This window comes from Fusarium odoratissimum (assembly GCF_000260195.1).
Source record: "Fusarium odoratissimum NRRL 54006 unplaced genomic scaffold supercont1.9, whole genome shotgun sequence".
In the NCBI taxonomy this organism is placed as follows: Eukaryota; Fungi; Ascomycota; class Sordariomycetes; order Hypocreales; family Nectriaceae; genus Fusarium; species Fusarium odoratissimum.
Genome location: NW_022158695.1, coordinates 177,135 through 202,006, shown reverse-complemented (window position 1 = coordinate 202,006; position 24,872 = coordinate 177,135). Strand labels below are relative to the sequence as shown.

General features: G+C 49.8%; 12 protein-coding genes across 22 annotated transcripts; 8 read left to right on the top strand and 4 right to left on the bottom strand.

The window, feature by feature from the left end:
- Window positions 1–161: 161 nt before the first annotated feature.
- Window positions 162–821, top strand: FOIG_06428 (uncharacterized protein; the record flags this gene model as incomplete). The annotated part of the gene is made up of 1 exon (XM_031205496.1): window positions 162–821. The coding sequence occupies one exon, from the start codon at window positions 162–164 to the stop codon at window positions 819–821; it is 660 nt and encodes a 219-aa protein (XP_031064220.1).
- A 12-nt stretch (window positions 822–833) lies between these two features.
- FOIG_06427 (uncharacterized protein) lies at window positions 834–1,142 on the top strand (the record flags this gene model as incomplete). Its single annotated transcript, XM_031205495.1, has 1 exon — window positions 834–1,142. The coding sequence occupies one exon, from the start codon at window positions 834–836 to the stop codon at window positions 1,140–1,142; it is 309 nt and encodes a 102-aa protein (XP_031064219.1).
- A 107-nt stretch (window positions 1,143–1,249) lies between these two features.
- On the bottom strand, window positions 1,250–2,621 carry FOIG_06426 (protein hob3). 2 transcript variants are annotated; one of them, XM_031205493.1, is made up of 5 exons: window positions 2,433–2,621; window positions 2,329–2,379; window positions 2,234–2,279; window positions 2,114–2,187; window positions 1,250–2,061 (listed from the first exon to the last, which is right to left on the bottom strand). In XM_031205493.1, exons 1-5 carry the CDS (start codon window positions 2,443–2,445, stop codon window positions 1,460–1,462), a joined length of 786 nt encoding a protein of 261 aa, XP_031064217.1. In that variant the 5' UTR covers window positions 2,446–2,621; the 3' UTR covers window positions 1,250–1,459. The 2 variants fall into 2 exon arrangements, with proteins under 2 accessions (XP_031064217.1, XP_031064218.1); XM_031205494.1 differs by having other exon boundaries at window positions 2,329–2,621.
- Window positions 2,622–2,726: 105 nt separating this feature from the next.
- FOIG_06425 (PTH1 family peptidyl-tRNA hydrolase) lies at window positions 2,727–4,526 on the top strand. 2 transcript variants are annotated; one of them, XM_031205492.1, is made up of 2 exons: window positions 2,727–3,563; window positions 3,608–4,526. In XM_031205492.1, exon 1 carries the CDS (start codon window positions 2,777–2,779, stop codon window positions 3,371–3,373), a length of 597 nt encoding a protein of 198 aa, XP_031064216.1. In that variant the 5' UTR covers window positions 2,727–2,776; the 3' UTR covers window positions 3,374–3,563; window positions 3,608–4,526. The 2 variants fall into 2 exon arrangements, with proteins under 2 accessions (XP_031064216.1, XP_031064215.1); XM_031205491.1 differs by having other exon boundaries at window positions 2,727–4,526.
- Window positions 4,527–5,318: 792 nt separating this feature from the next.
- On the top strand, window positions 5,319–7,584 carry FOIG_06424 (uncharacterized protein). 2 transcript variants are annotated; one of them, XM_031205489.1, is made up of 4 exons: window positions 5,319–5,996; window positions 6,049–6,365; window positions 6,414–7,091; window positions 7,144–7,584. In XM_031205489.1, exons 1-4 carry the CDS (start codon window positions 5,913–5,915, stop codon window positions 7,463–7,465), a joined length of 1,401 nt encoding a protein of 466 aa, XP_031064213.1. In that variant the 5' UTR covers window positions 5,319–5,912; the 3' UTR covers window positions 7,466–7,584. The 2 variants fall into 2 exon arrangements, with proteins under 2 accessions (XP_031064213.1, XP_031064214.1); XM_031205490.1 differs by having other exon boundaries at window positions 5,319–6,365.
- Window positions 7,585–7,614: 30 nt separating this feature from the next.
- FOIG_06423 (F-box and leucine-rich repeat protein GRR1) lies at window positions 7,615–11,588 on the bottom strand. 5 transcript variants are annotated; one of them, XM_031205487.1, is made up of 6 exons: window positions 9,726–11,588; window positions 8,951–9,673; window positions 8,792–8,903; window positions 8,367–8,744; window positions 8,022–8,246; window positions 7,615–7,975 (listed from the first exon to the last, which is right to left on the bottom strand). In XM_031205487.1, exons 1-5 carry the CDS (start codon window positions 10,467–10,469, stop codon window positions 8,095–8,097), a joined length of 2,109 nt encoding a protein of 702 aa, XP_031064211.1. In that variant the 5' UTR covers window positions 10,470–11,588; the 3' UTR covers window positions 7,615–7,975; window positions 8,022–8,094. The 5 variants fall into 5 exon arrangements, with proteins under 5 accessions (XP_031064211.1, XP_031064209.1, XP_031064210.1 ...); XM_031205485.1 differs by having other exon boundaries at window positions 8,022–8,744; XM_031205486.1 differs by having other exon boundaries at window positions 7,615–8,246.
- A 156-nt stretch (window positions 11,589–11,744) lies between these two features.
- Window positions 11,745–14,902, bottom strand: FOIG_06421 (glutaredoxin 3). Of its 3 annotated transcripts, none has more exons than XM_031205481.1 (4): window positions 14,573–14,902; window positions 13,963–14,485; window positions 13,808–13,906; window positions 11,745–13,751 (listed from the first exon to the last, which is right to left on the bottom strand). In XM_031205481.1, exons 2-4 carry the CDS (start codon window positions 14,060–14,062, stop codon window positions 13,582–13,584), a joined length of 369 nt encoding a protein of 122 aa, XP_031064205.1. In that variant the 5' UTR covers window positions 14,063–14,485; window positions 14,573–14,902; the 3' UTR covers window positions 11,745–13,581. The 3 variants fall into 3 exon arrangements, with proteins under 3 accessions (XP_031064205.1, XP_031064203.1, XP_031064204.1); XM_031205479.1 differs by having other exon boundaries at window positions 11,745–13,527; window positions 13,586–13,751; window positions 13,963–14,577; XM_031205480.1 differs by having other exon boundaries at window positions 13,963–14,902.
- FOIG_06422 (uncharacterized protein) lies at window positions 11,832–14,467 on the top strand. Of its 2 annotated transcripts, XM_031205483.1 has the most exons (3): window positions 11,832–11,913; window positions 11,965–12,025; window positions 12,077–14,438. In XM_031205483.1, the coding sequence occupies exon 3, from the start codon at window positions 12,185–12,187 to the stop codon at window positions 13,340–13,342; it is 1,158 nt and encodes a 385-aa protein (XP_031064207.1). In that variant the 5' UTR covers window positions 11,832–11,913; window positions 11,965–12,025; window positions 12,077–12,184; the 3' UTR covers window positions 13,343–14,438. The 2 variants fall into 2 exon arrangements, with proteins under 2 accessions (XP_031064207.1, XP_031064206.1); XM_031205482.1 differs by having other exon boundaries at window positions 11,965–14,467.
- A 442-nt stretch (window positions 14,903–15,344) lies between the features above and the next one.
- On the top strand, window positions 15,345–17,588 carry FOIG_06420 (uncharacterized protein). The gene is made up of 2 exons (XM_031205478.1): window positions 15,345–16,264; window positions 16,365–17,588. Exon 2 carries the CDS (start codon window positions 16,454–16,456, stop codon window positions 17,369–17,371), a length of 918 nt encoding a protein of 305 aa, XP_031064202.1. The 5' UTR covers window positions 15,345–16,264; window positions 16,365–16,453; the 3' UTR covers window positions 17,372–17,588.
- Window positions 17,589–17,660: 72 nt separating this feature from the next.
- FOIG_06419 (60S ribosomal protein L16) lies at window positions 17,661–19,748 on the top strand. Its single transcript, XM_031205477.1, has 5 exons — window positions 17,661–18,049; window positions 18,273–18,408; window positions 18,507–18,560; window positions 18,612–18,870; window positions 18,922–19,748. Exons 1-5 carry the CDS (start codon window positions 18,029–18,031, stop codon window positions 19,058–19,060), a joined length of 609 nt encoding a protein of 202 aa, XP_031064201.1. The 5' UTR covers window positions 17,661–18,028; the 3' UTR covers window positions 19,061–19,748.
- A 314-nt stretch (window positions 19,749–20,062) lies between these two features.
- FOIG_06418 (uncharacterized protein) lies at window positions 20,063–21,287 on the top strand. Its single transcript, XM_031205476.1, has one exon. It carries the CDS (start codon window positions 20,235–20,237, stop codon window positions 20,841–20,843), a length of 609 nt encoding a protein of 202 aa, XP_031064200.1. The 5' UTR covers window positions 20,063–20,234; the 3' UTR covers window positions 20,844–21,287.
- Window positions 21,027–23,335, bottom strand: FOIG_06417 (uncharacterized protein). Its single transcript, XM_031205475.1, has 2 exons — window positions 22,648–23,335; window positions 21,027–22,119 (listed from the first exon to the last, which is right to left on the bottom strand). The coding sequence occupies exons 1-2, from the start codon at window positions 22,690–22,692 to the stop codon at window positions 21,820–21,822; spliced, it is 345 nt and encodes a 114-aa protein (XP_031064199.1). The 5' UTR covers window positions 22,693–23,335; the 3' UTR covers window positions 21,027–21,819.
- Between the last annotated feature and the right edge of the window lie 1,537 nt (window positions 23,336–24,872).

Here is a 24,872-nt window from a genome sequence, read left to right as displayed (position 1 = left end):
CCATGACCAACTGTCGATCACACGATCATCTTCTGGGGTCCTGATATCATACGTACATGACCCATCGGTCTTAATCTATCATTTGTGACAAGACTATTTCCGACTAGCGATCACGCCTCCACATACATATTGTGCCCAACATCAAAACAACAATAATTATCATGAGTCGACAAACACCACGAAAGGCTCGCCACAGCCGTCAGCCTTCAAACCGTATCCCCGCCGTTTCAGATTATGAATCCGATGCCGCTGCCATACATGCTGATTACGCGCCACCACCTCCACGCACAAACACCGAGCTTAATCTCTCTGTCCTCCAACGCTACCTCCCCTCCATCCACACCATTCTCAGCATAGCCGCCAACGCTGTCATCTACACATTCAACAGCGCTTCAGAAAGCTGGGAGAAGTCAGGAGTCGAAGGCACCATGTTTGTCTGCGCGCAGAGTCCGCTCCCCGAGGATCCAGGCCAGCGACCACGAGCTTGCGTGTTTGTACTCAACAGACGAGGGCTTGACAACGTGATCGTGGACCTTTCACGGGTCACACATGCAGAGGTGTCTGGAGAGCTCGTCATTATGAAGGTCGAGGGCGAATGGCAGGAGGGTGACAAGGTACTGGGAGTGTGGATTCACAACGATAAGGACGAAACACGAGAAGTAAACGCTGCCATAATCCAGGAAGCTTGGAAAATTGCACGGTCTGCTGGTCCAGTTGAACCACAAGGCCCGGAGGCTGGTCCAGCTATGCAGGCGATGGGTAAGAGGCTGAGTCTGAGTGATCTGTTCGGGTCAGGAAATGGTCTCAATATTGGACACTAGGTGTCGTCCAAGATGCGTCAGAAACCTGAGGTTGAGGAATCGAAGATCGAGAGATCTAAGGAGTCAAAGAGACCCGAGGTCTCGATGAGGTCTGAGGTCTCAGTCAGATCTGGGGGCTCAGTGGTGTCGAAAAGGCCCGAAAAGCGAGGGAAGCCATCTAAACCTATGGAAGGAGAGGTACCTGAGGACTCCGATACAGAGAAAAGCGAATCTGAGAAGTCGGAGCCAGATGAGTTGGAGCGGGTGAAATCGGTGTCTGATATTCCAAAGTCTGAGAAGTCAGAGTCTCCGGGGTCAGAGTCCGAAGTTGACACAGAGTAGAGCTTCCACGATACAGGGAACTACTTTTCAGTTTTGGGGAACATGGGAATGTAATCAACCACTTCAGCATTGACATGGTCACGGGCTAGAGCAGCCCCAATAGTTAGTACTTGCACAGTTTTCGCCCAAAAGGCAAGGCACAAAAGCCCAATAATGTAGAGTTACAGCGGTCTGCACACAAGCATGCGTTTCCATAAGCCCGCAATGGACTATGTCTATTTGTGCATGATATTCATGACGTTGGCAAGTATCTACAAGCAGAAAGCACCTATACGCCGTTCCCCCAACCGGATAAGTCGTAGAAGCCAACCCAAAGCCTAGACCGTGCCACTAATGCTCAACTCCCGAATCTCTTGCAACACCTGCTCCACTCTGGCGTCTAGTTGTCCCTCGGCATACTGATCTCTAGTGTCAGCATCCAGGTACTGCTGTACTTGTGCCATGCGCGAATACGCCTCTGCACAGAAACGCAGCTGAATCTTGACGAGAGCTTCGAAAGTGGGGTCAAGGTACGGCACTCGGAGATCGATAAGTTGGGGTAACTCGGTGCTGAGTTGCTCGTTCAGCTGCTCGTAAGCAGCCTTGGCCATCTCCATCTCCTTTTCGGTTCGGGGCAGCTTCGTGGCGTCCTTGTCGGGCTTCTCGGCGAGGCGCTTCACCTTTGCGCGGAGGGCATCGTAGTCAAGCAGTTTGTGAGCGCGCTTCTTAATCGCCTCGTTGACGTCGGGGAAGTAGGCGCAGAACCGTGTGATGGGGTCGAGAACGGTTGTTCGGTAGGGGCCATCGAGGGCTTTAATGGTTTCGGCGTCTAGATCTTCGACGGCCTGCTTGTAACTTCTGCTGACACCGTCTTTCGCGCCTGAGTCGCCGTAGAACGCATCTATCGTCTCGGCGATTCGCATTTGTGATGCGGTCATGGCTGGGTTCGGGGTTTAGCATCGAGCTTCATGTGTCGCAGATCATGAGCGTACCTCTCAGGGAGTCGAGATATCCCTTTGATTCCTTTTGTAGTCGCAAAGCAGCAGCTTCCATAGTCTTGAATCGTCTGTTTCTGTTAGATGTCGTCTTCCAATGAATTTGCAATTGCTGACCTCTCTTCGACTTCGTAATCACGGTCATTCGTCTTTTCCACATGCCCTGCAACGCAATCAGCTCCACACTCGAGTGTTTCATCCGAAGCGCATACCCGTCTTCATCATCACCTGCGTCGTCGCGCGATTGACATTCTTCTTAAACCCTGCTTCATATTAGACCCCTCTGCTCGGGATTGCGGGGTGATGGCTGTCCTACCCGCCCACGACATATTGAAAGAATTGCTGGTAGAAAATGAATTAACTGGTTTCGTTTACGTGTGTAATTCGACGAAAGGGCTCAAATACGCTCGAGGGTATATCGTTGTAAAGTTGCACAGGAGTTGGCAGGCAATAAACATGGAAATTGGGGATAGAGTGACGACAAAACTGGAGCTCAGCCACACTAGTCTGTAGTGCCTAGCAGCCCAATCGGCTGATCGACGTCAGTGATGGGGCTGTGTTGAGCTCTACAATTCGATGCACGTGATCGCGCGTGGAGGCCTGAGTTGAATTGGAAGGAAAGAATTTGATCTGCGTTTCGATACTGGATACCGCGTCAGAATGTTTAATCCTCGCTTTCTCGTTGTCAGTCTGGGCAATCCCTTGCCCAGATACGAAAGTCTACATTCTGCCGGTCATTTCGCTCTCAATGGCCTTGCTCAAGTCTTGCGTCAACCCTCGTTTCGAGAGGTGACTTTCGGAAATCAGACATGCCTGGTATCTCAAGGTCCAAAATACACCCTGGTTCAATCGCCTACTCTGATGAACATCTCTGGACGTTTTGTTGCAAAGGCGTGGAAAGAAATGACCAATCAACATGACCCCTCATCACTCAGTCTAGTGATTGTTCACGATGAACTCGAAAAGGACTTGGGCATTGTGCGGCTCACGGCGTGGGACCGAAGTCACAAAGGTCACAATGGTATCAAAAGTGTCAAGGGATCTCTTTCGCAAAATAAATACCCAACGTCGCCGTTTGTACGAATTGCAGTTGGGATTGGACGACCAGCGGAGAGGGACCCAGAGACCGTTAGCCGTTACGTTCTTGATCGGATATCAAGCGACAAAAGGAGAATTCTAGAAGAGGAAGCACCATGGAAAGTTGCCGAGTGCCTTGTTGAGCTGGAAAAAGAATGGAAGGCTGAGCTCAAGACATGATTCGACCACCTGGACAGGGTCCTATCAACTGCGACGATGCAACCCCGGAATTCTGGTGCGCCAGTAACAGCGTTTTGTCTCAAGAAAAGCAAGACGCAAGTGCAGTCTGGAACATTACAGCTCTGTTTTCAGGCCAATCTCGAAACAAGGTCACGGGCAATCAGAATGGTCGTTATTTGACCACGGTCAAGTATGCCATATCACGCATGAAAGACATGTGTCTAATCATGCCAGAATACTATCAACAGAGATACCCAACTGAGATACCTGAGTCCCGTTTTTGTGACCACGCATGCACCGAAATCCGATTCTGCACTCCATTATCAAACCGCATAACTGCGCCGGACTCAATTCTGAGTTACAAGTCTCCCGAATTGCACATTCACGCATATTTGCCGAGTGTCCTACCTGAAGGCTGAAGGTATGCAGAGATCCCTTATCTTGCGCTAAAGACGCCACAGGCGACCTAGCTCACAACCGGCACTCCAACTTCTCTAAATTCCTTATCTATGCCAAGGGTATGGGCAATTTTGCACAATTCGACTTGTCCAATGGCCTTTGGATCGTATCATCACATGAAGTTGGTTATCACGTCGTGGTGTATTCTGGGAGCTGAAATGAGCTGAAACCGTTACGAAATGCCTAGTTTGATGGCGTCCTTGCTGTCTGATAAGGCATGCAAGAGTGTTGGTAATCATTACAATCCGGTTGTTCCCATGGCCTGCTCGTTCTCGGGAAATGATTCAGAAATTGCCATTCGGGTTGAAGAACAATCGTCTGGGTGGGAGCTGATGGATATCTCAAGGCGGTTGACGATAGTTGCGAAGGTCGATACCAAGAAACTTCAGGCAGAGTCGTTGAAGATCTTCAACGTCGAAGTAAGCTTAGACTTCGAGAAACTGCCAATTTGCAGTGGACGCAGGTCCAGCTTATATACATGGTCCCCGATCATATTTATCGTCGTAAGCGGGCGACTCGCATACTGACGCGCGCAACAGAGGCTCAATCTAGGGCGTTGCGGGCGCAAAGCACCTTTGACAGTTGAGAATCCGGGGAAACGATGTCAATCACATCAATTCTTGGTCACTTGAAGACCGTGTGCCCATGTGGACTCGATATGCTTATTTTCTTCATGTCTATCACCAGATCTTTGGGAATGGAACACAACCATATTCTACGTGACACCGGTGATCCTTTGACCCGAGAGGAGGTCAGTACCTCGCACAACACAGTCAGACACACAAAGTTTCAACCATACGCAGTCTCGAACAGACAGCAAATTCACTCCAAATTTGGCTCAAACGCTCACACTTTGAGCATGTCTATCTTTATCAAGCATCGGCCGAGCTACACGACACCTGGGGACATGGATCCTGGTCCTTGTCCAGGGTCTCGACGCTAGGCGCTCCACCGAAGCTGCCAAGAGATAAGGAAACGTCCAATCAGACATGCTCTATTCGACCTCCTTCAACGGTTCGACCTGGAATTCGGCAACCTTGAGGAGAAGTCAGATAAGAACTTTGGCCGGTTATGCGGTGCGTCTGGGGAAGCGCAATATTGAGTGCATGTCGCACAAGAGGGTGTCGAGGCTTATTCTGCTCGGAGCTTTCTCGTCATGTAACTCTGGTCTTAGAGCACATTCCAACGTGTCAGAGTCAACACATTAGAGCTTAAAATGCTTAAAATATGTCTAACAATAGCGAATCAGCATGGCATACTCAGCACTAGAACTTCTATTGCGGCCGTCCGGATATACATCCTTTAGTTCCTCAGTAAGCATGGCCGGGATACACTGCCGATATCGACAGCAATCTCCCCTCCCAGCGTGCATCAAAGGAGTCAAATGCCTACAATTAGGCCAAGAGAAGATATTCATTGCGGACCAACTGCCAAGCAGAGGTTGCAATCCGGAGGTCCTATAGGGATATTGGTGCTTATCAGCACAGCCTATTTAAGCTTGGGTGTGGCGTCCCTCCCAATACAACCGGATCGGAATGCTGGGTGTGATAAGCAGCGATGGGTGTGCCAGACTCAGGAACAGCCATACAGGGGACTGTTTATACAACCACGACTTCATTTCTGGCGCAAACGAGTTGTGTCAAGTCAACGTCAACGCATTGTTACAGGATCATCCATTCAAGCTTATCATGGACAAAGTCTTGGATCGTGGAGGATCATCATCTAGCTCAGCTTGGCACCTGAGCATCAACACCCGTGTGACATCTCCGTATCCAAATACGGATTCACCAAAGTCCAAACCGAACATGTGGTGGAGTATCCTTCCTATTGCTGCTTAAGCTACGGGCGTCTTATCAAGTATCCCCCACACTATGTGCCATACCCTCCCCCTGGTACCACGTTCGTTATGTCCTGGCCGTCGTCGCAAGCTCAGTAAGTCAAAACATATTTAGCCCTGTGGCCCCGGGCTCTTCATCCTTCAATCACTCCATTCTTCCCAGCTTAAGTTGAAGCTGAAAAGGTTCGACCGGCGCAAAGGTTTGGGTCCAAGAATCCGCGTCTCAAGCGCAGTCTCGTCAAGATGACAACTCCTTACAATGGCACCACTGATCATGCCGACTATGGCTACTCAACCCATGTGCATGATCTTAACATCTTCTACGACGTAGGTTTCTCGAAATCCACCTCATCGTGTTATGTTGTCTAACAATGTCTAGACGGGCAATTTGACATTCCTCGCTGTCAGCGCCGTGCTTGTCCTTCTCATGATTCCCGGCGTCGGCTTCTTCTACAGTGGTCTCGCCCGTCGCAAGTCTGCTTTGACGCTCATTCTGTTGTCGATGATATCAGTTGCGGTCATCAGCTTTCAGTGGTTCTTCTGGGGATACTCCTTGACCTTCTCACGAACTGGAAACTCCTTCCTCGGCGACTTGACCCAGTTTGGTCTTATGGACACCCTCGCTCAACCCAATGGCTCTTCCGCTCTCCCTGATATTCTCTTTTGTCTGTACCAGGGCATGTTCGCTGCCATTACGTGAGTTCCCCTCGAAAACTTGACAGTTCACTGTCCTAACATCACCAGTCCTGCTCTTGCAATCGGTGCCGTTGCTGATCGAGGTCGTATCCTCCCTGCCATCGTCTTCATGTTCCTTTGGTCCACCATCGTCTACGATCCCATCGCCTACTGGACCTGGAACGCCAATGGCTGGCTCTTCAACCTTCCCAGCTACGACTTTGCTGGAGGCGGTCCCGTTCACGTTTCCTCGGGAACCTGCGCGCTAGCCTACTCCCTCATGCTGGGTAAGCGTACTGGCTACTCCAACAACAACGGTCTTCCTTACCGCCCTCACAACGTCACCCACGTTGTTCTCGGTACGGTCTTCCTCTGGGTCGGCTGGTTCGGTTTCAACGGCGGTTCTGCTCTCGCCATGAACATCCGTGCCGTCATGGCATGCTACGTGACCAACCTGGCTGCATCATGCGGTGCCATTGCCTGGATCCTCCTCGATTACCGTCTCGAGAAGAAGTGGAGCACTATCGGTTTCTGCTCCGGTGCCATTTCTGGTCTCGTTGCCATCACTCCTGCTGCGGGTTTCGTGAAGCCCTGGGCAGCCGTCATTATCGGAATCTGCGGTGGTGTCTTCTGCAACTTCGCCACCAAGGTCAAGTTCCTCATCAACGTTGACGACAGTCTTGATATCTTTGCCATCCACGGTATCGGTGGTATGGTCGGTAACATCCTCACCGGTATCTTTGGAACGTACGCCTCCCTATTTCCCTTCTCTACAATGACACCTGCTAACTCACAAAAGCAAAACAATTGCCGCTCTCGACGGTGGAGAGTACGACCCCATTGGTTGGGTTGACGGCCACTTTGTTCAGCTGGGTTACCAAATCGCTGGTACTCTTGCCGTCTTTGCCTGGTCCTTTACTCTTACTTGCATTCTCCTGTTCCTTCTCAACCTCATCCCTGGCCTCTCCCTTCGTGTCTCCGCGGAGGAGGAGGAGCTCGGCACTGATGATGGCCAGCTGGGCGAGTTTGCCTATGACTATGTTGAGATGACTCGACACATGGCTGATAGCACACATCCTCATTCTGATGCTAGTGCCCGAACAAGTCAGGAGAAGGTCTAAAAGGTCGAGATGAGTGAAATATGGGGCGATTCAAATTGTCAGAGTGGAAGATGCTTGTTGTGTATCTTAAGCGTCACTCGCTTCTAAGTTTAGAGTTAAATATACCCTTTTGTAATGCCTTCTGAAGCTGTCCATACTTCAATGACAAGTTCACTGTAAGCACAAACGGGCACGAAACGTATCACTTCTCACTACCAGTTCAAGGGTGGTTCTCGCATAATCATGAATAAGCATATAGACCCATTGGCCGTTGATATTTGACTGTCATAAATTACAACCCCTACAAACCGTTTCCTCAGGGGTCCTTTATACTCCTATCAAGGGCTTAAAACCAAAGCACGTGAGTTCTCATTGTCATGCCTCCCGCTTCCTTCTTTGTCCTGTGGTATCTTGGTCTTTGCCGTCAAAAGTCGTCGCCGAAAATCACGGCATGCTAAGCACAAAACTCCATATACACTCCTGTGTCCTCTAGCCATTCCGTACGTAAACGAAAGCGCGTATAATCTAATGCTGGTGGCTGTTAGTTGCGTCTCTCGCTGTGGTCGAGCGACCTTACCATGAACAGGGAAGTGAACAACAAAAAGGATCCGGTGGTGTCATTTCTAGAGCTAAAGAAAAGTGTCGGTCATTCAGTTCATCGCGTCAGGTTGGTCACCGTTCTCATGAGATCGGTGGATAGTCGCAGTGCTTGCGCCGGTCGAGGGTTCCCCGTTCCCTGGGTGCCCGTGTCCAAGAGGTGCTGCGCTCGCTTGGCTAGTGGTATGCTGTGGTGTTCCGCCTTCTAGTAGGTTGTTAATGCTATTCTGAATAAAAGCTGGCCCAAGCAATCCTGGTTCCTGTCGTGCGAGTGAGGATGAAGGCAGGAAGCGGGCGAACGTCGGAAAGAATGGAGGGAGCTGACCTGTTGGGAAGCTAGGAGCTGGAGGTGGTACGGGAATAGCTTGTTGAAATCCGTGGTTCATGAGAGCGTTGGGATTTATCGTTCCGTTGCCGTTGGCCGGATTCTGTGCCTGAGCATCCACGACCATCTCGCTGCCGTCCAGGCCCTCGAAATCGTTCTCGTCGTCAACCATCTCATCGTCAGCTCCATCTCCGGCAGTGGCTGTTGGCTGCATTACGGGAGTGCGTTGCCGTTGTCCGGGGTAGACTGCTGTTCGATTCCAGCTGTGCATGTCCCATAGCTCCTCAAATTGTGGCGAAGTGTTGAGGAAATCACGGAACTTGGATACCATAGTGCCGGAAAAGACACAAAACACATCTCGCTGGTGTTGGGTAAATTCTGTCATCAGGTCAGCAGCAGTAAACAAGAGCTTACGATAAACATACCTGGGGGTGCTTGTCGACAGTATGGCTGGAAGTCGTCACGCTGGAAAGCGGCAACTCCAGTCAAACTCAAGTGGGTCAACCGAGGGCATGAGTTGAGCAACTTCATGATACTCTGTGAAATGTCAGTAATGGCAATCCTGGAAATAAGGGGCGACGAACCTTGAGGGTAAGGTTGACACAGTAGCTCAGATGAACACGCTCGAGACTCGAGGCGTAGTACTCATTGCCAACAAGCATACCACTGGCATCTCGTCGTACCCTGGGTCGAAATGCGGCCTCTGCGAGATGAAAGACTGAGTCATCCGTGATAGAGCTACATTTCACAAGCCCAATACGCTTCAGCTTGGGTAATAGAGCAAGACGCTTCACGCTCTCATCTGTCAAGTTGGTACAGCAACCCAGATCGATGTATCGAATGCGGTTGCAGTTCTGGACTAATCTCTTGACACCTTCGTCGGTGATATTGCCACAGTGACCCAGATGCACGTAATGCAGGTTCTTACCAAGCTTTGAGATAGCATGAACGGCTACATCAGTGATGTTTCGGCACTTGGCAAGAACAAGGTTGCGAAGGCGAGGTGCGACATCAATAATCTTCTGGACAGCAGCGTCTGTCAAACGCACGCAGGATGTCAGGTCGAGAATGCGGAGATGTTCAAATAGTCGTCCATGGGGTAGAGTCAGGAAAGCATCGTCATCAATAAGTTCGCAGCTTGCTAGCCGTAACTCGCGGAGACAGTTGCCCTTGACCATAAGAGAAGTTATAGGGCCGTTACCAATGCGATTGCACTGGTGGAGGTCGATCTCGAGGATGTTGGGACAGTTTTCGGCGAAGGCGTGAATAGCGTCGTCTTGGAGCTGGCTACATTCATTCAACTTCAGCTGCATTGAGTTAGCCAACGTCCAAACATAGATAGTTTCATCGTAAACTTACTCTCTTAATATAGCGACAACTTGTTGCCAAGTTGATCATGCTCTCGTTGGAGACATTCTCGCAGCCAGAAATGTTGAGTCCTTGAAGGCGACTGCAGTTTTTGGCGATGGTATTGATAGACTGCTCGGTAATGTTCTTGTCGTTGGAAATGTCGAGTGCCAGCAACGAGGTGCTATTCTCCACAAGGGCGATAAGTCCGGAATCGGTGAGGTTGCGACAGTTCGTAAGTGTCAAACGTTCCACCCGACTACAGACTGCGAGCGGCATAACACTACCATCACTGATTTTGTCAGCAAGGGCGGCGAGGTTGAGCCTCTTGATAAAGTCGCGATATCTGAAAGACGGTGTCTCGAGCTGCAGCGTTTGGCAAATGCTGCCGTGGTTCTTCCAACTCGTGCACGCCGGTCGATGCCAGAGTTGATCGACTGTGTTTCTAGCCCAGCGTTTGCAAACCAGCATGCAGTGGAACAGATCGGAGGTGGAACTCAATTTGGCAAACACGCTGATGAGTATCTCGTTTGGCAACCGATGGACGGGCGGTTGGCAAGCATCTTCCACCTGCATATCTTGAAAGTTGGGAACTCCGATGCTTGACTGGGAGTCGTTGGCTCCGAGAAAGAAATCGGACTCTTCGTTATCGGCGGGCGCGGGGGAAGTTGACGAGGATGACGATCGAGAATCTTCCTGCTCGTCGGCGGTTGCAGGACTCTGCCGAGAGGCAGGGCCAGCGGCTGCAGCGGCCATATTGTCGGTGTTGAGGGAGGAGCGCTTCAGATGGAAACGCAAACACGATCAAAGAAGCGCTTTCAGGGTAACGTTTTTCGGTGTTTGGGCAGGATTCAGGCGGAGTTCAGGATCACAAGGGTGATTCTTAAGCAGCGGTAGCGGTAGCGGGTGACTGTTTATCGTAGGTACAGCAGCAGTGGATATGTGCAGGGAAGTAACGAGCAATCAGTGGATGCGTGGATAAGACTATAGGTCAAAAAGGTCCTTTCATACCCGAAAGGTGTGTTTCGCGACTGCGATGAAGGTGATGATGTTTTGGCGCTGGGAGTTTGTTGGCTTGGTAAGGTAATAAGGCAGGGCAGCCAAATGGGGCGGAGGTTTTGGGTGCTGGGCTCCAGTCTTGCCAGTGCCAGGGTCAGGTTGGGCGCGGCTGCGGTACTTAAAAAGCAGGGAAGACAGCACTGATGGCACAGCCAAATGATGAAGAAGCACAAGTATCCACGAGGAAGAGGGGATGGACCAAAGACATGGATCGAAGAGGCGTTTGTGTTTATTTTGCTGGTTTCAGCCGCGTCCCCTGTAAAGTGCCGCTGTCGTGCGCTACGATGGCCCTTTTTACAAGCGCTGAGCTTGAGACTGGCCCCGATAGAGGATGGATTGGGTGAGCCCAGGCCAGTTGATCCCCCAGCCTAGAATCTGGATCTCCTCCTACGTCGTAGTCGGGCGGGATGTCCGTAGTGGGGTTTCTTTGGTATGTCAGGACTGGTTAGGTCAGGGGTTTGAGGTCTGCGGGTCTTTGTTTTGTTCTTGATCTTGATCTTGATGATGACGATGCGTGAGTTGGAGTCAGGAATTTGATGAGGTTTCAATGCGAGGAATGATTGATGTTTCAGTAAACCGCGTGCCTGGTTCACGCCTCAGTCAACATGTCCTTCTGGGCTGTCTATCTGTTGTTGCTGCGGGGAAGATGACTGACATGGGATCAAGTACATGAAGGAGGTGTGATCAATGTTCTGATTTGAGGTTGAAAGGTTGAAAGGACGAATCAATATCCGCCGTGCAGGTGGCTTGAGCCATTAATAGACGACGCGATGATAAATGGATATAAGTATGCAAGTAAACGCATATACAGTATCTATGACAAGGATGGAAAATAGTGCAGGTCTTTTTCCAATACCTATGCATGATAGGAAGAGCAATTAGGTTCGCCAACGAATCCATCTTCATGATTGAGTTTCACATGACACAAAGGTCACACTGATACACGTTTCAACTAGTTGATATCACGTTGAAGCTTCATGTGTCCCTATACTGGCGTGAACGAGACGCTTACTGTGTAGAACTAATATATTGACTACTTGTTCCAAATTACTACTGCTTCTGAAACTGATAAAAATCTTCTGACCATATCCGCGCCCCATGATTTCTTATCGTATTTGAACCTGATCCTCTAAAACTCAAGGTACAGGGTAAGACCCCTCACGATGGCATCGCTGACGTAGATGGACTGAAGCTTGGCGATGCATTTTGTGGGCCCCCCGCGAGCATTGGATTTCCTCGGATTAGGTTTACCCGTATGTTCCGTATGGTATGGAACTCTTCCACGTACCTGACCAGCAACTCAGACGATCACCACCAAGCTCATTTACTTGGTGTAGTTGATTGAGTTGACTTGTTCTTTTAGATTGCTATCTAGTCAGTGGTCTGTTCAACATTACGTCGCGAGCGCCACGATGCTCCGTCCCTCAACTCTCCGCCCTGCGCTTCGCGCATCAGCCCACACAAGATGCGCCATCGCTCGAACAACCCGACGGACTCTTTTCTCCCAGCGATCGAACCGTCTGACTGATGACCTCGATGTTAATCAGCTCAATTCTAAGCGACGAGATTACGAACAGAACCGCACTGCTTTTCTAGCTGCTGGTGCCATTGCTGGCATCGTTTCCTTCGTCTACACAGCATGGAAATTGAAGAAGGCCATTGAAGCCCAAGGGGAAAAAGAGAAGGCTGCTATCAAATGCGATACGGAAGTTCCGACAGAAATCTTCAAGACCGAGGCGGGCGAGAAGCGAAAAGTGGTTATTCACGATGAAGATGGAAATGAGGTTGTTCCTACAGGCAACAAGACCGTCAAATTGTTCCCTCGAAGATTAGAAGTTGAGGATGCCGGAGCAGCAGGCGACGTTGCTGGCCCAATTGCTGCCGCTGTAACGGACAAGCATGGTACAGAGTTCACACTGGTTGGGCTGGGAACAAGGACAGTGACCTTCCTTGGCATTGAGGTGTACGTGGTGGGCTTCTATGTTGCTACCCAGGATATCGAGAAGCTCCAGCGATATCTGGTCAAGAAGATTAACCCTCTAGCCACAACACTGATTCCTTCTGAGAAGGAGGATCTGCGCAAGGCTCTTCAGGATCCTGTCGAGGGTGAAGAGACATGGAACTCGATTCTCAAGGATGCTGGATGCCGCTCAGCATTCCGAATCACCCCTGTTCGAGATACTGACTTCCCTCATATGCGCGACGGCCTTGTGAGGGCTATTCAAGCTCGCTCATCACATAACCCGGAGTATAATGATGAGACATTTGGAAATGCCATGAGACATTTCAAGATCCTGTTCCAACGTGGTCTGGTAGCAAAGAAGAACGAACTGCTTCTTGTTCGAGATGCTGCTGGAAAGTTGACCATCACTTATACTGATGGCACTCGTAAGGAGTCTGTCAAGTCCACACTGGGAACCGTTGAGGATGAGCGACTTTCGAGGCTGCTGTGGCTCAACTACCTCTCTGGTAAGAAGGTTGCGTCAGAGGAGGCCAGGAAGAACATCATCAATGGCGTCATGGAATTTGTCGAGAGACCTGTTGGTACTGTTGCCACCCAGGTCTTGTGAGAGGGTCAAACCACAGCAAAAAGATGTACATTACGGAGATTAAGCCATGTATCACTAGGCACAAGCCAGCAAGTCATTGTAAAGGGTCATGAATTCAACTCATCTGGGTAATACCGTCTAATCTTAGGTGCAACCGATATCTATATGCCGCATACGGTCTACAAAGACATGTCTAGAGCTTGGAACTGAAGCATCGTATGCCCTTAGCCCAACGTGTCCAACATTTATTTTGATGTTTCTTACGCCTTCAGGGCACCGGCCTCCTTGAGCAGAGAAGCAAGCTTTCCACCAGACTTTAAGCTCTGAACGTCAGAGTTGCCGCCAATGTGCTGCTGCTTGATGTAGACATTGGGAACGGTGCGCTGGCCAGAGATTTGCTCAAGAGCGTCCTGGAGGGCAGAACCGTCGGCTATAAGGCGTTAGAGACCGTTACTTGATGCAATGGCTGAGAACTGTAAAACTTACAAACTTCGTCAAGCTCGAGGAGCTCGTACTCGGCGTTGAGCTCATCCAGAGTCTTCTTGGTCTGCTTGCAGTAAGGGCAGTACGACTTGGAGAAGACAACTACGAGGGGTCATTAGCAGGGGTCCAGCGCGGGGCACAAAACAGAGATAACGTACCAACAGAGTTGTTGTCAATGAGCTGCTGAACCTTGGTAGATGCTTGAGTCATTGTGCCTGGGCTTGTTGCGCGAGTGAAGAATGATCTAAAGAAATTCATAGAGGAGAGCGAGAGGCTTTGATGTAGGAGAAGGGAAAGTGGGGTGGAGGTATTTATTCTACGTCAGATAGAGGCTGATTTGGCTGTACTGGGCTGTAATGCTGGACTGTGAAAGGCGAGTTTGCTTTGTCATGGGCGTTTTTGAGTGGAATTAACTCGGCAACCATGAAAAATGCGATGATGCAATGAGCTAGGTTTCCAGGATTAGGTAATCATGCTTTTTGGAATCATTGTGATGAGGTGCTTCATTCATCATCGCCTCGGCTGTGCAGCTGAATATTGGCGATACATTTGTCTTTGAATGTAATCACTTATAGATATAGTTTAAGGAAGGCGTGATGATTCCAGTTGGTGTTTAGACTTGTTCAGTCAGCGTTGTGTAAGTGCTTATGCTGCGTGAGAACAAGCAACTGCCGGCGAATCCTTGCATTTATAAGCCGAATGATCACTCATCATGGAACATGATAACAGGATCCAAGCTCGAAAGAACGTTTAGGTCGTTTCATTTACCTTTGCTAGACGCTCTGCTAATAGTTCTTAATAAGCAATTCACTTGATGCAGAAAACTTGGAGTAGGGTAAGCGAAGCCAATCATGTAAACACGCGAGGTTTAAAACATTTGAGTTGAAAGGGAGCCGAGTAATTGGACACTGAATAAGAACTATAAGATCAGATTCATCTCAGTCTAGAGTTATCAGATGCCTTAAGCTTCTTTATAGTCTTAGGCTTCAGGCTTCTCGAGCAATGAGAGTCTACGGTGGTCCATCGGTTCTACTAGTCATGATAGCATCGTCAAACCTCCACTCAAGAGGGGCCGGAGCTTTCAAGCAACAATCGTCTGACAACGGATCGTGACTTACGTTATGGGTTTCGAACTCCAGTTCTCTTTGGCCATTGGCTCAGACTTTGTATCAAATGATCTAAGACAGGTCTCAGGTGGCTCTGAACATACCCACTATGAAAACACTGACAAACTTCATGATGTAGCTGATGCCTGACTTTAGCTCTGTTTCTTACAGCAGGATGTCAAAAGTTTAAGACAACGGCTTGAACTCAGCTACTACAGTCTTTATCGCCAAAGTTCCAGTTATTCATATTCAATATACCCATTTATAACTTCGAAGTTGAAGTTGTAGAGACAACCTCAACTCTTAGCGCTTGGAGACCCCTTAATTACCTACCATTTCCCGCTAGAACAGTCTGACACATTCCCCCAGGTTTCGATTGCCAATTGTCAGGCCATGAACCTGGAAGAGGCGTTGTCATTTCCCCGTGCGGCTCTTGGCTGAGATTAAACCAGTGGAGGGGTCCAGATCATCAAATTTAGAAACCCAAATCTGGCCTCTCCCTTTTGCAAGACTTCCTAGACTTTTTTCACCATCCATCATCAACTGCGACACAAGCACAGGTGCAACGACGCACAAGCTCTCGCTATTCCCAAAAGGAAAGAAACAAAGTCTGCAGCGCATATTTCTTGCATTCGATTTGTTTCTTGGGGCGACTCTTGTACATGTACTTTGCTGTACTCCGCCCCCATCTCCACCAATCGCCGCTGTCACGTCTGCAGTCTTTAGGTATCCCCTAAGCTGCCCGGTTTCTTGCATTGCGTCGCCCCCCGTCATCATCAACTCACGATTCGGTACCGGTACCTACGCTTAGCTGCAAGAGAGAACAAAAAAAGAGAGACGTTGTTAATCTGGGCTGCACCGACGCCTAAGCCCCTCACCAGTGGCACCGCAAATAGAGCCCAGCCCGATACACCCGTTTGCCCAGTCTCGCCTTGTATCACCAGAGTCACTTGATCTGACCTCCCCCACTACCAACTCGCCTCGTCGCGCAAAGACGAGACAGGTTAGATACCTTCTAGCCTCTGTTGCTCGCTGTCGACTATCACTAGGAAGACCCTGGCCCAAGGGTCGTTGATCGTCGCCTTCTGCTGCCATTTGCAAGCCTCGCAAGCTTCTTGTTCGTCGTACAGCGTAGCCCACCTGGCTCTGTCCTGCTGCTTGCTCATCGCTCCACATCAGCCCACGGGTCGATCACAAGAGAACCACCATTACCAGTCGCTCAGCTCTATCGCCGACCGCCCTGTCTTTTGACCTCCTCCTGTTCGGACCTTGATTTGGTCAATTGCTGCAACCCGTATTCCCATTTGCCTCTAGGGTGTCCTTTTTTGGACCACCTTAGAAAACGTCGAACAAGGTGGATTCCGCCCAAGAAATCGTGGCATCTCCCGGTGCCTTACAAAACGTCACGTCCTACCTCAACGGGGCGCTGGCTAACCTCTCGTCTGCTTTTCAAGATTCGAGCGGATACATATCTGACACTCTCGGCGTACCTCCTACCGTTGTCTACAGCAGCCTAGCTGTCCTGCTCGCCGTCCCATTAACAATGTCGAGATACGGCTGGTCCATCGGCCGCGAACAGATTTCGCCCTACAGTTCTATGCCCAGCGGCGTCCCCGCTGTCACCGACGACGATTTTAGCTACATCACATCTCAAGATCTTGATGGCGTCACCGAGGATCGATACTATCCCAGATCCCACTCGACTGCACCCCCACCAGCTCCAGAAGACGATGTCCTCCTTATCAAGAATCGCGGCATCACATATCCTGCTCACTTCCCCGCATATGCGATTGGAGATGGAAAGTTGCGGGTGATAGACGTCAAGGACCGGGTTGGTCTGATGATGGAACTTCCTGAGCGAGGAACATCACGCATCAAGCTTCTCTACAAGGGGAAGCAACTCAAGGACCCTATGGCGCCAGTACGAGACTATGGTGTCAAGAACAACAGCGAGTTGATGGCGGTCATGCCCGAGATCAATGATGTCAGCAGTGGTTCAGAAGAGGAGATGGTGATTGTCGATGCTCCTAGAGAAGACAGGAAGACTCGCCGCCGCAAGAAGAAGCGTGATAAGAAGAAGGGCATCACCAGTGACGGCGACTCCTTGTCAGGCAGCCCTCGAGACAGCGCTTCTACTTTCGACCACCCCAGATCACCTCCAGCGCCACCCACATCTTCGGGCGCAACCAGCGGACCTATGAAGGTTCTCGACGATCTTGCCGTTGAGTACCAAATTAAGTGGCTGCCTTTGTGCTCCGATTACATTGAGTCGCCACCTTCAGACCCCAAGAAGCGAGAGGAAGAGCACCGAAAACTTTCTGAGAGCATCATGATGCACATCATGTTGAAACTGGACGGTGTTGAGGCTGAGGGAATGCCCGAAGTCAGAGCACGAAGGAAGGAATTGGTGAGACAGGTCCAGAAGACATTGAAGGATCTGGATATTGCAAAGGAATCTTGAGCCCGCGGTTAAGCGATGGCATTGATGTTGAGTGGAAAAATATTGTCTGGTTTGAGTGCAGGCGTTACTGGGAATAATCGATTATTCGACTACCTTACTATTGCTCTTGATATAGAACAAGCTGTACAATAGATTCAAGGATTACCTTGACCATGATGACCACCATAGACAGCATTGAGCAAATTGGCACATTTAATTGGAATCTTGAGTATCAACATGGATCCCTGTCATGACTTATGATGTAAACCCCCAATGATGGTGCCAATGTCATGTCTTGGAACAGCCCGAACTCTATCATCACGTGCGAACCATTCTAAGACCAAACGCCCCAAAAACTGCATGATTCCAGTGCGCGGGCCGGTAATTCCTCGGCTCAACCCTCTAGGGCTAACAGACCTAAGCGGGAAGGAGTCGCTCGCGGTGAAAGGTTGCCTTTGCCCTATTAGGCTAGCGCGGTTTGCTCAGAAGGCACAACGAGCCCTCAAGCGGTCCTTGGATTTTTCGCCCGTCAATCACTATCGCGACCACTTGCACCCAACATTCGAGGGACGACTAACCCCAGCAGCACAGCAAAACAACAAATCTTCGCCGACCGGTTTGAGGATTTGAGCTGCCCTTCTTTCCTTTTCTTTAATTCCCCCAGAAAAGACGGTTACGATGTCGAGCTTCGAGCAAGTTGTGAGTACCGACTGAAACAACATATCCATTCACAATTCATATTGTGTCTTGAGGCAAAAGACGAGTTGCGGGCAGCTGGGAAGCAATGGTTATGGGATCGGGGATACTTTGGGATCTCAGTTATCGGCGCCTGCTGGTGCTGTGAACGCTGCTCGTCGTTTGCTTCACATGGGAATATTGGTCTTGAAGATGCATTTCGCTGACCGTTGTGTGCGTTTAACAGGTCGTCATCGATGGCAAGGGCCATCTCCTTGGCCGACTCGCCTCCATTGTCGCCAAGCAGCTCCTTAGCGGCCAGAAGATCGTTATTGTCCGCTGCGAGGCTCTCAACATCTCTGGCGAGTTCTTCCGTGCGAAGCGTATGTCCACCCCACGACACCACTCCGATCTGTGGCCGAGCATCGTCAACACCAAAGCGATGCCACTCCCAAGAACACCAAGCTGATTATGCCAACAGTCAAGTACCACGCCCACCTCCGAAAGATCACCCGTTACAACCCCACCCGCGGTGGTGAGTCGAACCGTACCTACACACTTGACCACAGTCATTGACTCGATACAGGTCCCTTCCACTTCCGCGCTCCCTCCCGAATCTTCTACAAGGCTGTCCGTGGCATGATCCCCCACAAGACCGCCCGTGGTGCTGCTGCTCTCGAGCGCCTCAAGGTCTTCGAGGGTGTCCCCCCTCCCTACGACAAGACCAAGAAGGTCGTCGTTCCCCAGGCTCTCCGTGTTCTCCGACTCCAGCCCGGCCGCAAGTTCTGCACTGTCGGTCGTCTGTCCAGCGAGGTTGGCTGGAAGTACGAGGACGTCGTTGCTCGGTATGTTTTGCTGTGCTGTGTGTGACTTAGGACATGACTAACTCTACCCAGATTGGAGGAGCGAAGAAAGGCCAAGGGCGCTGCTTTCTACGAGCGCAAGAAGATTGCCGCCCGACAACTGGCTGATGCGAAGAAGAACGCTTCTGTCAAGGAGGAGACCGCAAAGGCCCTTGCCAATTACGGCTACTAAGCTGGCCAAATCCCTCGACCTGGGATCTTGCCGGTCTAGGTAAACTTGGCAACGTCTATCATTTCTCGTGCGTTTCATTAGAATGGCGCGGCGGTTCAACAAAGGGATTTACTTGATTTGCTGAGTGATGGCAAGGGTGGCTCGAGGAGTAGATGTCGATTCCCCCCAAAAAGAATGTTCTAAATGAAAAAAGTCCCTCCCCGATCATCGAACCACATTTGCACTGCCCTCACAAGAAGGAATTAAAGCACAAGAGACCGACAATCAACAGCATGATGATGACCGAGACTTTGTGTGTGGAGACTCTTTCGACCTTGGGTTCTGTGATGAGGCTTTGATGAATGGATAGGGATATTTTCGTTGATGGGCGTTTTAAGGGTTCTGGAAGTTGATGTCTTTCTTCCGTTGATCATCCAAGGACGCCAGAGTTCGGCGGACGGGTTTTATGAGTGATGGCGATTTGGAGGTGATCTTGTTACGCTTCCCAAACCGGGACAGGGTCTCGCATTTGCACAATAGGAGTAGAAAAGGAAAGGCTCTTGTTTGATCAATTCGTTTTACATGTGAATGTGTCTTTGAAGTTGACGTCAGTGCCCTGTGCTTCATGTCATTGTGTAATCTGATGATGTACGCCTACCACTTAGCTTGTTCACATATACCGACAAACTAGAGCTCTTATTGTAAGTCATCTCGGCTGTAGGAATAGCGCCTAGTAGCTGTTTCCAGCCCAGCGGGTCTGACATCTCGCTAATATACAAGTTTCCTTGTAACCTGACAGATTCCATTGCATGAGATCAGGAACGAGTATGACACGCTGTATATTTTTTTCCTTCTTGACATATTTACATCTTGAACAAGATAAGCCAGGTAAAACAATAGGAAGGATGAGCATATACAAAACATTCAACGATCCTCTGAGCCGCTTTTTACATACACACTTCCATCAGTGTGTAGGGTATGAATGGTGGTGGCTCTGAGGGGTGTCATGTGCTGATAAGATAAGCTTTTTGTGAGGTGTCCTGAACAGCACCTCAACCCATACACCCAGCTGCACATAACCTTTGATTGCCAGCTCACACTCCCAACCGGTCACTCTTTTTAACAATTCACGTCTATAAAAAAACTCCTAATAAGACATTTCACAAACAAAGCAAAACAAAAACTCACCGTCACAATGTCGGACCTCACACATTTCGACCTCCTTCCCCTCCAGATGGACCCTCAATCCAAGGCCATCAGCTCTCAACAACCATCGCGCACGCTCAACGCCGAACTCGAAGCTCTCAACACCCTCCACCGCTCTCTCCTCAACGTCGAATCACCCACAGGCGCACCGCCTCCCCCCGTGCCCGTCAACCCCAAGCGCACCGCCCAAGTGACCAAGCTTCGCGACTCTGGCAACAACGAGTACCGCAAGGGCAAATACCCCGAGGCAATTAAGTACTACACCCTCGGCTTCCAAATGGCCATGCAGCGACCCATGTGGGAGCCCTCCCAGCTGGTGCGAGAGGAGATCAGCGGAATTCTGGCGAACCGAGCACAGGCGCACATGGCGATGCAGAACTGGGCTGAGGGCGCTGTGGATGCCCATGCAAGTGTTGAGGCGCGCTGGGTAGGAAATGCAAAGGCTTGGTGGAGAAGGGGAAGGTGTTTGGCTGAGATGGGAAGACTGGAGGAGGCGAGGGATTGGGTCAGGAGAGGGCTTGAGGTTGAGGGTGAAGAGGGAGAGTTGGTACAGCTTTTGAAGGATGTCGAGGAGAGAATTGAGAAGCAGGAGGCATGAACATCCTGAGTTGTTGATTACGATTTGAGTTTGAGGCGGTTTGGGTTGAAGAGGGGTGAGACGGAGTTGACAATTCACCCGAGACATGAGTTGACCACAGGATTTGGGGCCAAGATGGAGTTGGTCTCAGTTAGAGATGCCAGCACACTGGCATTTGGAATGTCTTTTACATCAAGGGAATACTTTGCTTGGTAATGGTTGCTATAGGAGTTTTGTTAATATCACTGCAACACATTTCATGGATTCACACAACACTGAGGTTCCTTTGGCCAGTCTTCTGTTCCTGTACCATTTCATTGCTTCAACAACAGAAACCGGACACAATAATGAGTTGGCGACTCTTGTCGGCATTTACTATAGCTCGTGTGCAAAACATGGCATCACAAATGCATCCAATGCAATCATACACTTCCAATTCCTCCGCCCCGTACTCGCTGCGCCCGGGAAACGATATAAGGCAAAAGCGAAACAGCTCCCTTTATCCGTGCCCTAATGATCACTTTCCTTCATGCGTTGCTTGCCATTCCTGCGTATCTTGACCAATGAATTTCCATCGCAGCATACCATTATAGTAAAAAGCAGAATAAAGAGACAAAAAAGAAAAAAAGAGAAGAAAATGAAGTCAACAAGAGCTGATCGTAGTCCAGATCCTTTCCGCATGCCGTTTGTATTCGTGAAAAAAGAGCCGTGGCTTGGTGGGTTTCGCGAGTATAATTAGGGGGATGAGGCTGAGTGTGAGGCTCGTATTTCCATCCAATTTCCCCCTGAGGTTGATCATGGCGCAGTGTTTCATTACTTTGCGAAAAAAGTGATAGAACCAAGGCGTTGCTGAGGAAATCAAAGACCGGAAAGACAAGATAATTTATATCGATAAAAATAAAAGAAGAATTCTCGTTTGCGTGGGGGTATCTTATTCGCAAGACATTTGCTTTGTTTGTTGGATTTGGTGGGTTGTTTCTTCTTCTTTTTTCTGGGTCTACTCCTTTTCGCTGAGCTTCTCGTTGAGGCTCTGGCCACGAGGTCGCATGACAGCGTCTTGGCCGCTCATTCTTCGGTCGAGAGCGCGCTCGAGCTTAGCACCGAGGGCGAGCTTGCTCATGGTGTCTGTCTTCTCGTCGGTGAGGGTGACGCGCTGGGAGGAGAGAGCCTTGTTCTCCATGCGGTCGAGGCCGGTAGCGATGTCGCGGATCTCGGCGTGAGCAGAGTCGGTTGTTCCGACGGTGGGAGACAGCGAAGGAGCCATGCTGTAGGTGCTGAAGCGGACGGAGTTGCGGTTCTTGGAGGTAGAGTCAGCGGGTTGGTCCTTTTCCTTGGTGGCTTGACGGTTGGGCTGGGTGTGAGCGTGCGACGAGACCCACGGCTTAGCCATGGTGGGAGATAGATGAGGTTGAAGTAGTTTGGAAGAAAAGAGACGACGAGGAAAAAGAATGCTGGGCTAAGGGACGTGAGGCGACAGGGGAATGTATCAAGGTGGAAGTGATAGGCACTGTGAACAAAGACGGATGACGAGCAAGGTAGTATGGGCTGAACCAAGCGGCCGGAGAGGCAAAGATGTCACATTTCAGTTGAAAGACAAGTGAGTGGTGACAAGACGAGAGCATCCGCATCCGCATCCATTCTCTCTACTCATCCGGCCCATCACTCATCACCTTCAAAGTGGGCAGACACCAAACTAGAGGCGGAACTAGACGGGACAAGTCCCAAGCCTATGAACAGGGGGGGACAAAGGGACAGTATTACACTATCCGTACGCAATAGATGAGATAGACAGAAGGAAAAGAAGATCCGAGCGGTCATAACATACCGAAGGGGCCATGATGGGCCGGGAAGAGTCCAAGGAAGCAGGCATGGTGATGTTTGATGCGACGGTGAGCTGCGGGTACTATAGGTGATTTATGAAACCGCGTAAGAGGGGATGAGGTTTCGAAGAAGAGAAGAGACGAAGCCAGAGAGAGAGAAGATGAGAAAGTGGGCTGGCTAGACGTAATAGTTGATAGGTAGTGAAAGACGGAGCTATATGTAAAGGCAAGTTAATTTAAATTGACTGCGCTTTGTCGTCGATTGTCTTAGCGTCCGTGTCTCTTTTCTCTCTTCACGACTTCTCTTTTCCTTCAAAAGGGTCAAAAACTGGAGAAAAGAAGAACGTTAAAAACAGATTATGAAAGGGATAATCAAGATGGAGACAGATCTAAAAAAGAGAGGGAAAAAAAAGAGGGCAAGGGGGGACCCGAGGGGAGAAGAGAGGAGATTTGGAGATTAAAGCAGAAAAGAGGCACAGGCACCACAAGGCCCAGGCACAAGTCTCAGCGGCTGCTGGAGGGGGGGCTTACAGGGGGTGTGGCACCCGAGGTACAAGAGCGCTAGGGGATGTTGTTTTTTTGGCGGTAGGATCTCCCATCAGAGGGCCCAGACTGCACTGGACGAAAGTGAAATATGGTATGATGATGAAGAATTGGATGGAAATGATGAAAAATCAAGCAAAAACACAGACCTTTTTCATCTAATAAACTGCGATGGTAACAAGAAGCGTCGTTTCAAAACATCCAAGGATCAGGCCACGGACGATGGAGTCACTGAAGATACTGCCCCTGGAACAGGTCCCGCCCTGTAAAACACAAGGGTCGAATGGAGTCGTACAATACCCCAGGCCCAACCCTCCACCTGAAATCTCATGTATGGTCTGCATTTGAACTCGTGGCCACCAGGTTAATGTTTCCTCAGGGGGGGCAAAAATGCTACTCTATGAGGAGGTGAGATAAACACCAAGAGAATAACTCACGGCAATCTGGACAATCTGCACTGGAATGTGTTGATCTGGATGCATCCATCACAGACGCCAGCTCACGTGGAAGCCACGCGATGTAATTGGATCATGATGACGAGTGGCTTGGAAGTTGTCGATGCCTTCAGAAAGAAAGACAAAAACGCTTGGTTCGTCATTTCCACATGGGAAGGGGAAGGGATGGGCGATGTCGATCATAGCACACGTGGTTTTTTTTTTTTTGGATTACGACTATGACATTTGGGAGGGTGGTACTCCTGACGATAGCACATCTCGTATTGCTGTAGCCTGGCAGCCCATTCCGATATCACACACCAGATATGCATCTCGAGCAGTTATCACAGTTGTACTGTCAGACTTAATCTTCACTGCCAGTCTGAAAACTTGTCGGTTCGAGATCCGAGGATTTACAATGTTAAAGATTTGAGATCCAGATTCATCTCGGTCGGTCTGAGGCGTCGTCGGAGGTGCCGTTGACTAAATGAATGGCACTTGTTTAGGACGGACGGTAGGACTCTTGATTGATTGATGTGGCGTTGACTATTTTGGTGTTGACATTATCCATGCATCATAAGCGTGTGGATATGAGTGATGCTTCAAGATGAAGGAATTGAATACGACGATCATGGCTGAATGAAGCATCTTATCGATATATCTTTAGAAGTCAAAGTCGTAAAGACCGACGATTCCGACTTATCAATTTATTGTCAGGCCTCAAATACCATCTCAATCTAGCGTATCGCCAGACCGTCGACTCATGTTTCAGCCCAAAACCCAAAAACACTTTTGCAGATCATCATCAACCCTTGTCTCGTCTCGTCTCAGTTCTTCATCAGGGCCCGAACGATAAACGGTGCATGGCGGGAACCAGATGCTTCTTTCGCACGTGGCCTTTGGCTCTTCCGAGGGGGCCTTTTGGACAAAAAGAGCCGATAGCTTCCCCTCGCTTGGACGCATCTCGGGCCGCAGGGTGGACTGATTTGGGCCTGGCTGTGGCTTGGCCTGAAAGTCTATTCGGCCTGTGTGAGCGGAGCTGAGATTGAGGTTGGTGACAGAAAGAGACATCTGACTTCATCATGATATGGTTGATACTGTAGTCAAGAGGAAATATAAAGTATGATAAAAGAGTGAAACCCACGTTTATTGAAATAAGCTGCCGAGACTGGAATACGACGCTCTGTTGATTCAGAATTACAAACAATGACAGTCAACCACCAGATGCACACAAACCAACTCATGTATACCAA

Excerpts from the sequence above, each read along its gene's own strand:
- FOIG_06426 (XM_031205493.1), bottom strand. Across the intron at positions 2,280-2,328 it reads GCAGGTGATGATGAAGACGG|GGCATGTGGAAAAGACGAAT; the intron begins GTATGCGCTTCG and ends ATTGCGTTGCAG. Across the intron at positions 2,188-2,233 it reads GATTACGAAGTCGAAGAGAG|ACGATTCAAGACTATGGAAG; the intron begins GTCAGCAATTGC and ends TAACAGAAACAG.
- FOIG_06425 (XM_031205492.1), top strand. The coding sequence starts at position 2,777 with ATGTTTAATCCTCGCTTTCTCGTTGTCAGTCTGGGCAATCCCTTGCCC.
- FOIG_06424 (XM_031205489.1), top strand. The coding sequence starts at position 5,913 with ATGACAACTCCTTACAATGGCACCACTGATCATGCCGACTATGGCTAC. Across the intron at positions 5,997-6,048 it reads ATCTTAACATCTTCTACGAC|ACGGGCAATTTGACATTCCT; the intron begins GTAGGTTTCTCG and ends AACAATGTCTAG. Across the intron at positions 6,366-6,413 it reads GGCATGTTCGCTGCCATTAC|TCCTGCTCTTGCAATCGGTG; the intron begins GTGAGTTCCCCT and ends TAACATCACCAG.
- FOIG_06423 (XM_031205484.1), bottom strand. The coding sequence starts at position 10,469 with ATGGCCGCTGCAGCCGCTGGCCCTGCCTCTCGGCAGAGTCCTGCAACC. Across the intron at positions 8,904-8,950 it reads GTGTCAACCTTACCCTCAAG|AGTATCATGAAGTTGCTCAA; the intron begins GTTCGTCGCCCC and ends GACATTTCACAG. Across the intron at positions 8,745-8,791 it reads CTGTCGACAAGCACCCCCAG|AATTTACCCAACACCAGCGA; the intron begins GTATGTTTATCG and ends ACCTGATGACAG.
- FOIG_06422 (XM_031205482.1), top strand. The coding sequence starts at position 12,185 with ATGCTCCGTCCCTCAACTCTCCGCCCTGCGCTTCGCGCATCAGCCCAC.
- FOIG_06421 (XM_031205479.1), bottom strand. The coding sequence starts at position 14,062 with ATGAATTTCTTTAGATCATTCTTCACTCGCGCAACAAGCCCAGGCACA. Across the intron at positions 13,907-13,962 it reads CATTGACAACAACTCTGTTG|TTGTCTTCTCCAAGTCGTAC; the intron begins GTACGTTATCTC and ends GACCCCTCGTAG. Across the intron at positions 13,752-13,807 it reads CCTCGAGCTTGACGAAGTTT|CCGACGGTTCTGCCCTCCAG; the intron begins GTAAGTTTTACA and ends AACGCCTTATAG.
- FOIG_06420 (XM_031205478.1), top strand. The coding sequence starts at position 16,454 with ATGTCGAGATACGGCTGGTCCATCGGCCGCGAACAGATTTCGCCCTAC.
- FOIG_06419 (XM_031205477.1), top strand. The coding sequence starts at position 18,029 with ATGTCGAGCTTCGAGCAAGTT. Across the intron at positions 18,050-18,272 it reads TGTCGAGCTTCGAGCAAGTT|GTCGTCATCGATGGCAAGGG; the intron begins GTGAGTACCGAC and ends TGCGTTTAACAG. Across the intron at positions 18,561-18,611 it reads TTACAACCCCACCCGCGGTG|GTCCCTTCCACTTCCGCGCT; the intron begins GTGAGTCGAACC and ends GACTCGATACAG.
- FOIG_06418 (XM_031205476.1), top strand. The coding sequence starts at position 20,235 with ATGTCGGACCTCACACATTTCGACCTCCTTCCCCTCCAGATGGACCCT.
- FOIG_06417 (XM_031205475.1), bottom strand. The coding sequence starts at position 22,692 with ATGCCTGCTTCCTTGGACTCTTCCCGGCCCATCATGGCCCCTTCG. Across the intron at positions 22,120-22,647 it reads GGCCCATCATGGCCCCTTCG|AACCGCAACTCCGTCCGCTT; the intron begins GTATGTTATGAC and ends TCTACCTCCAAG.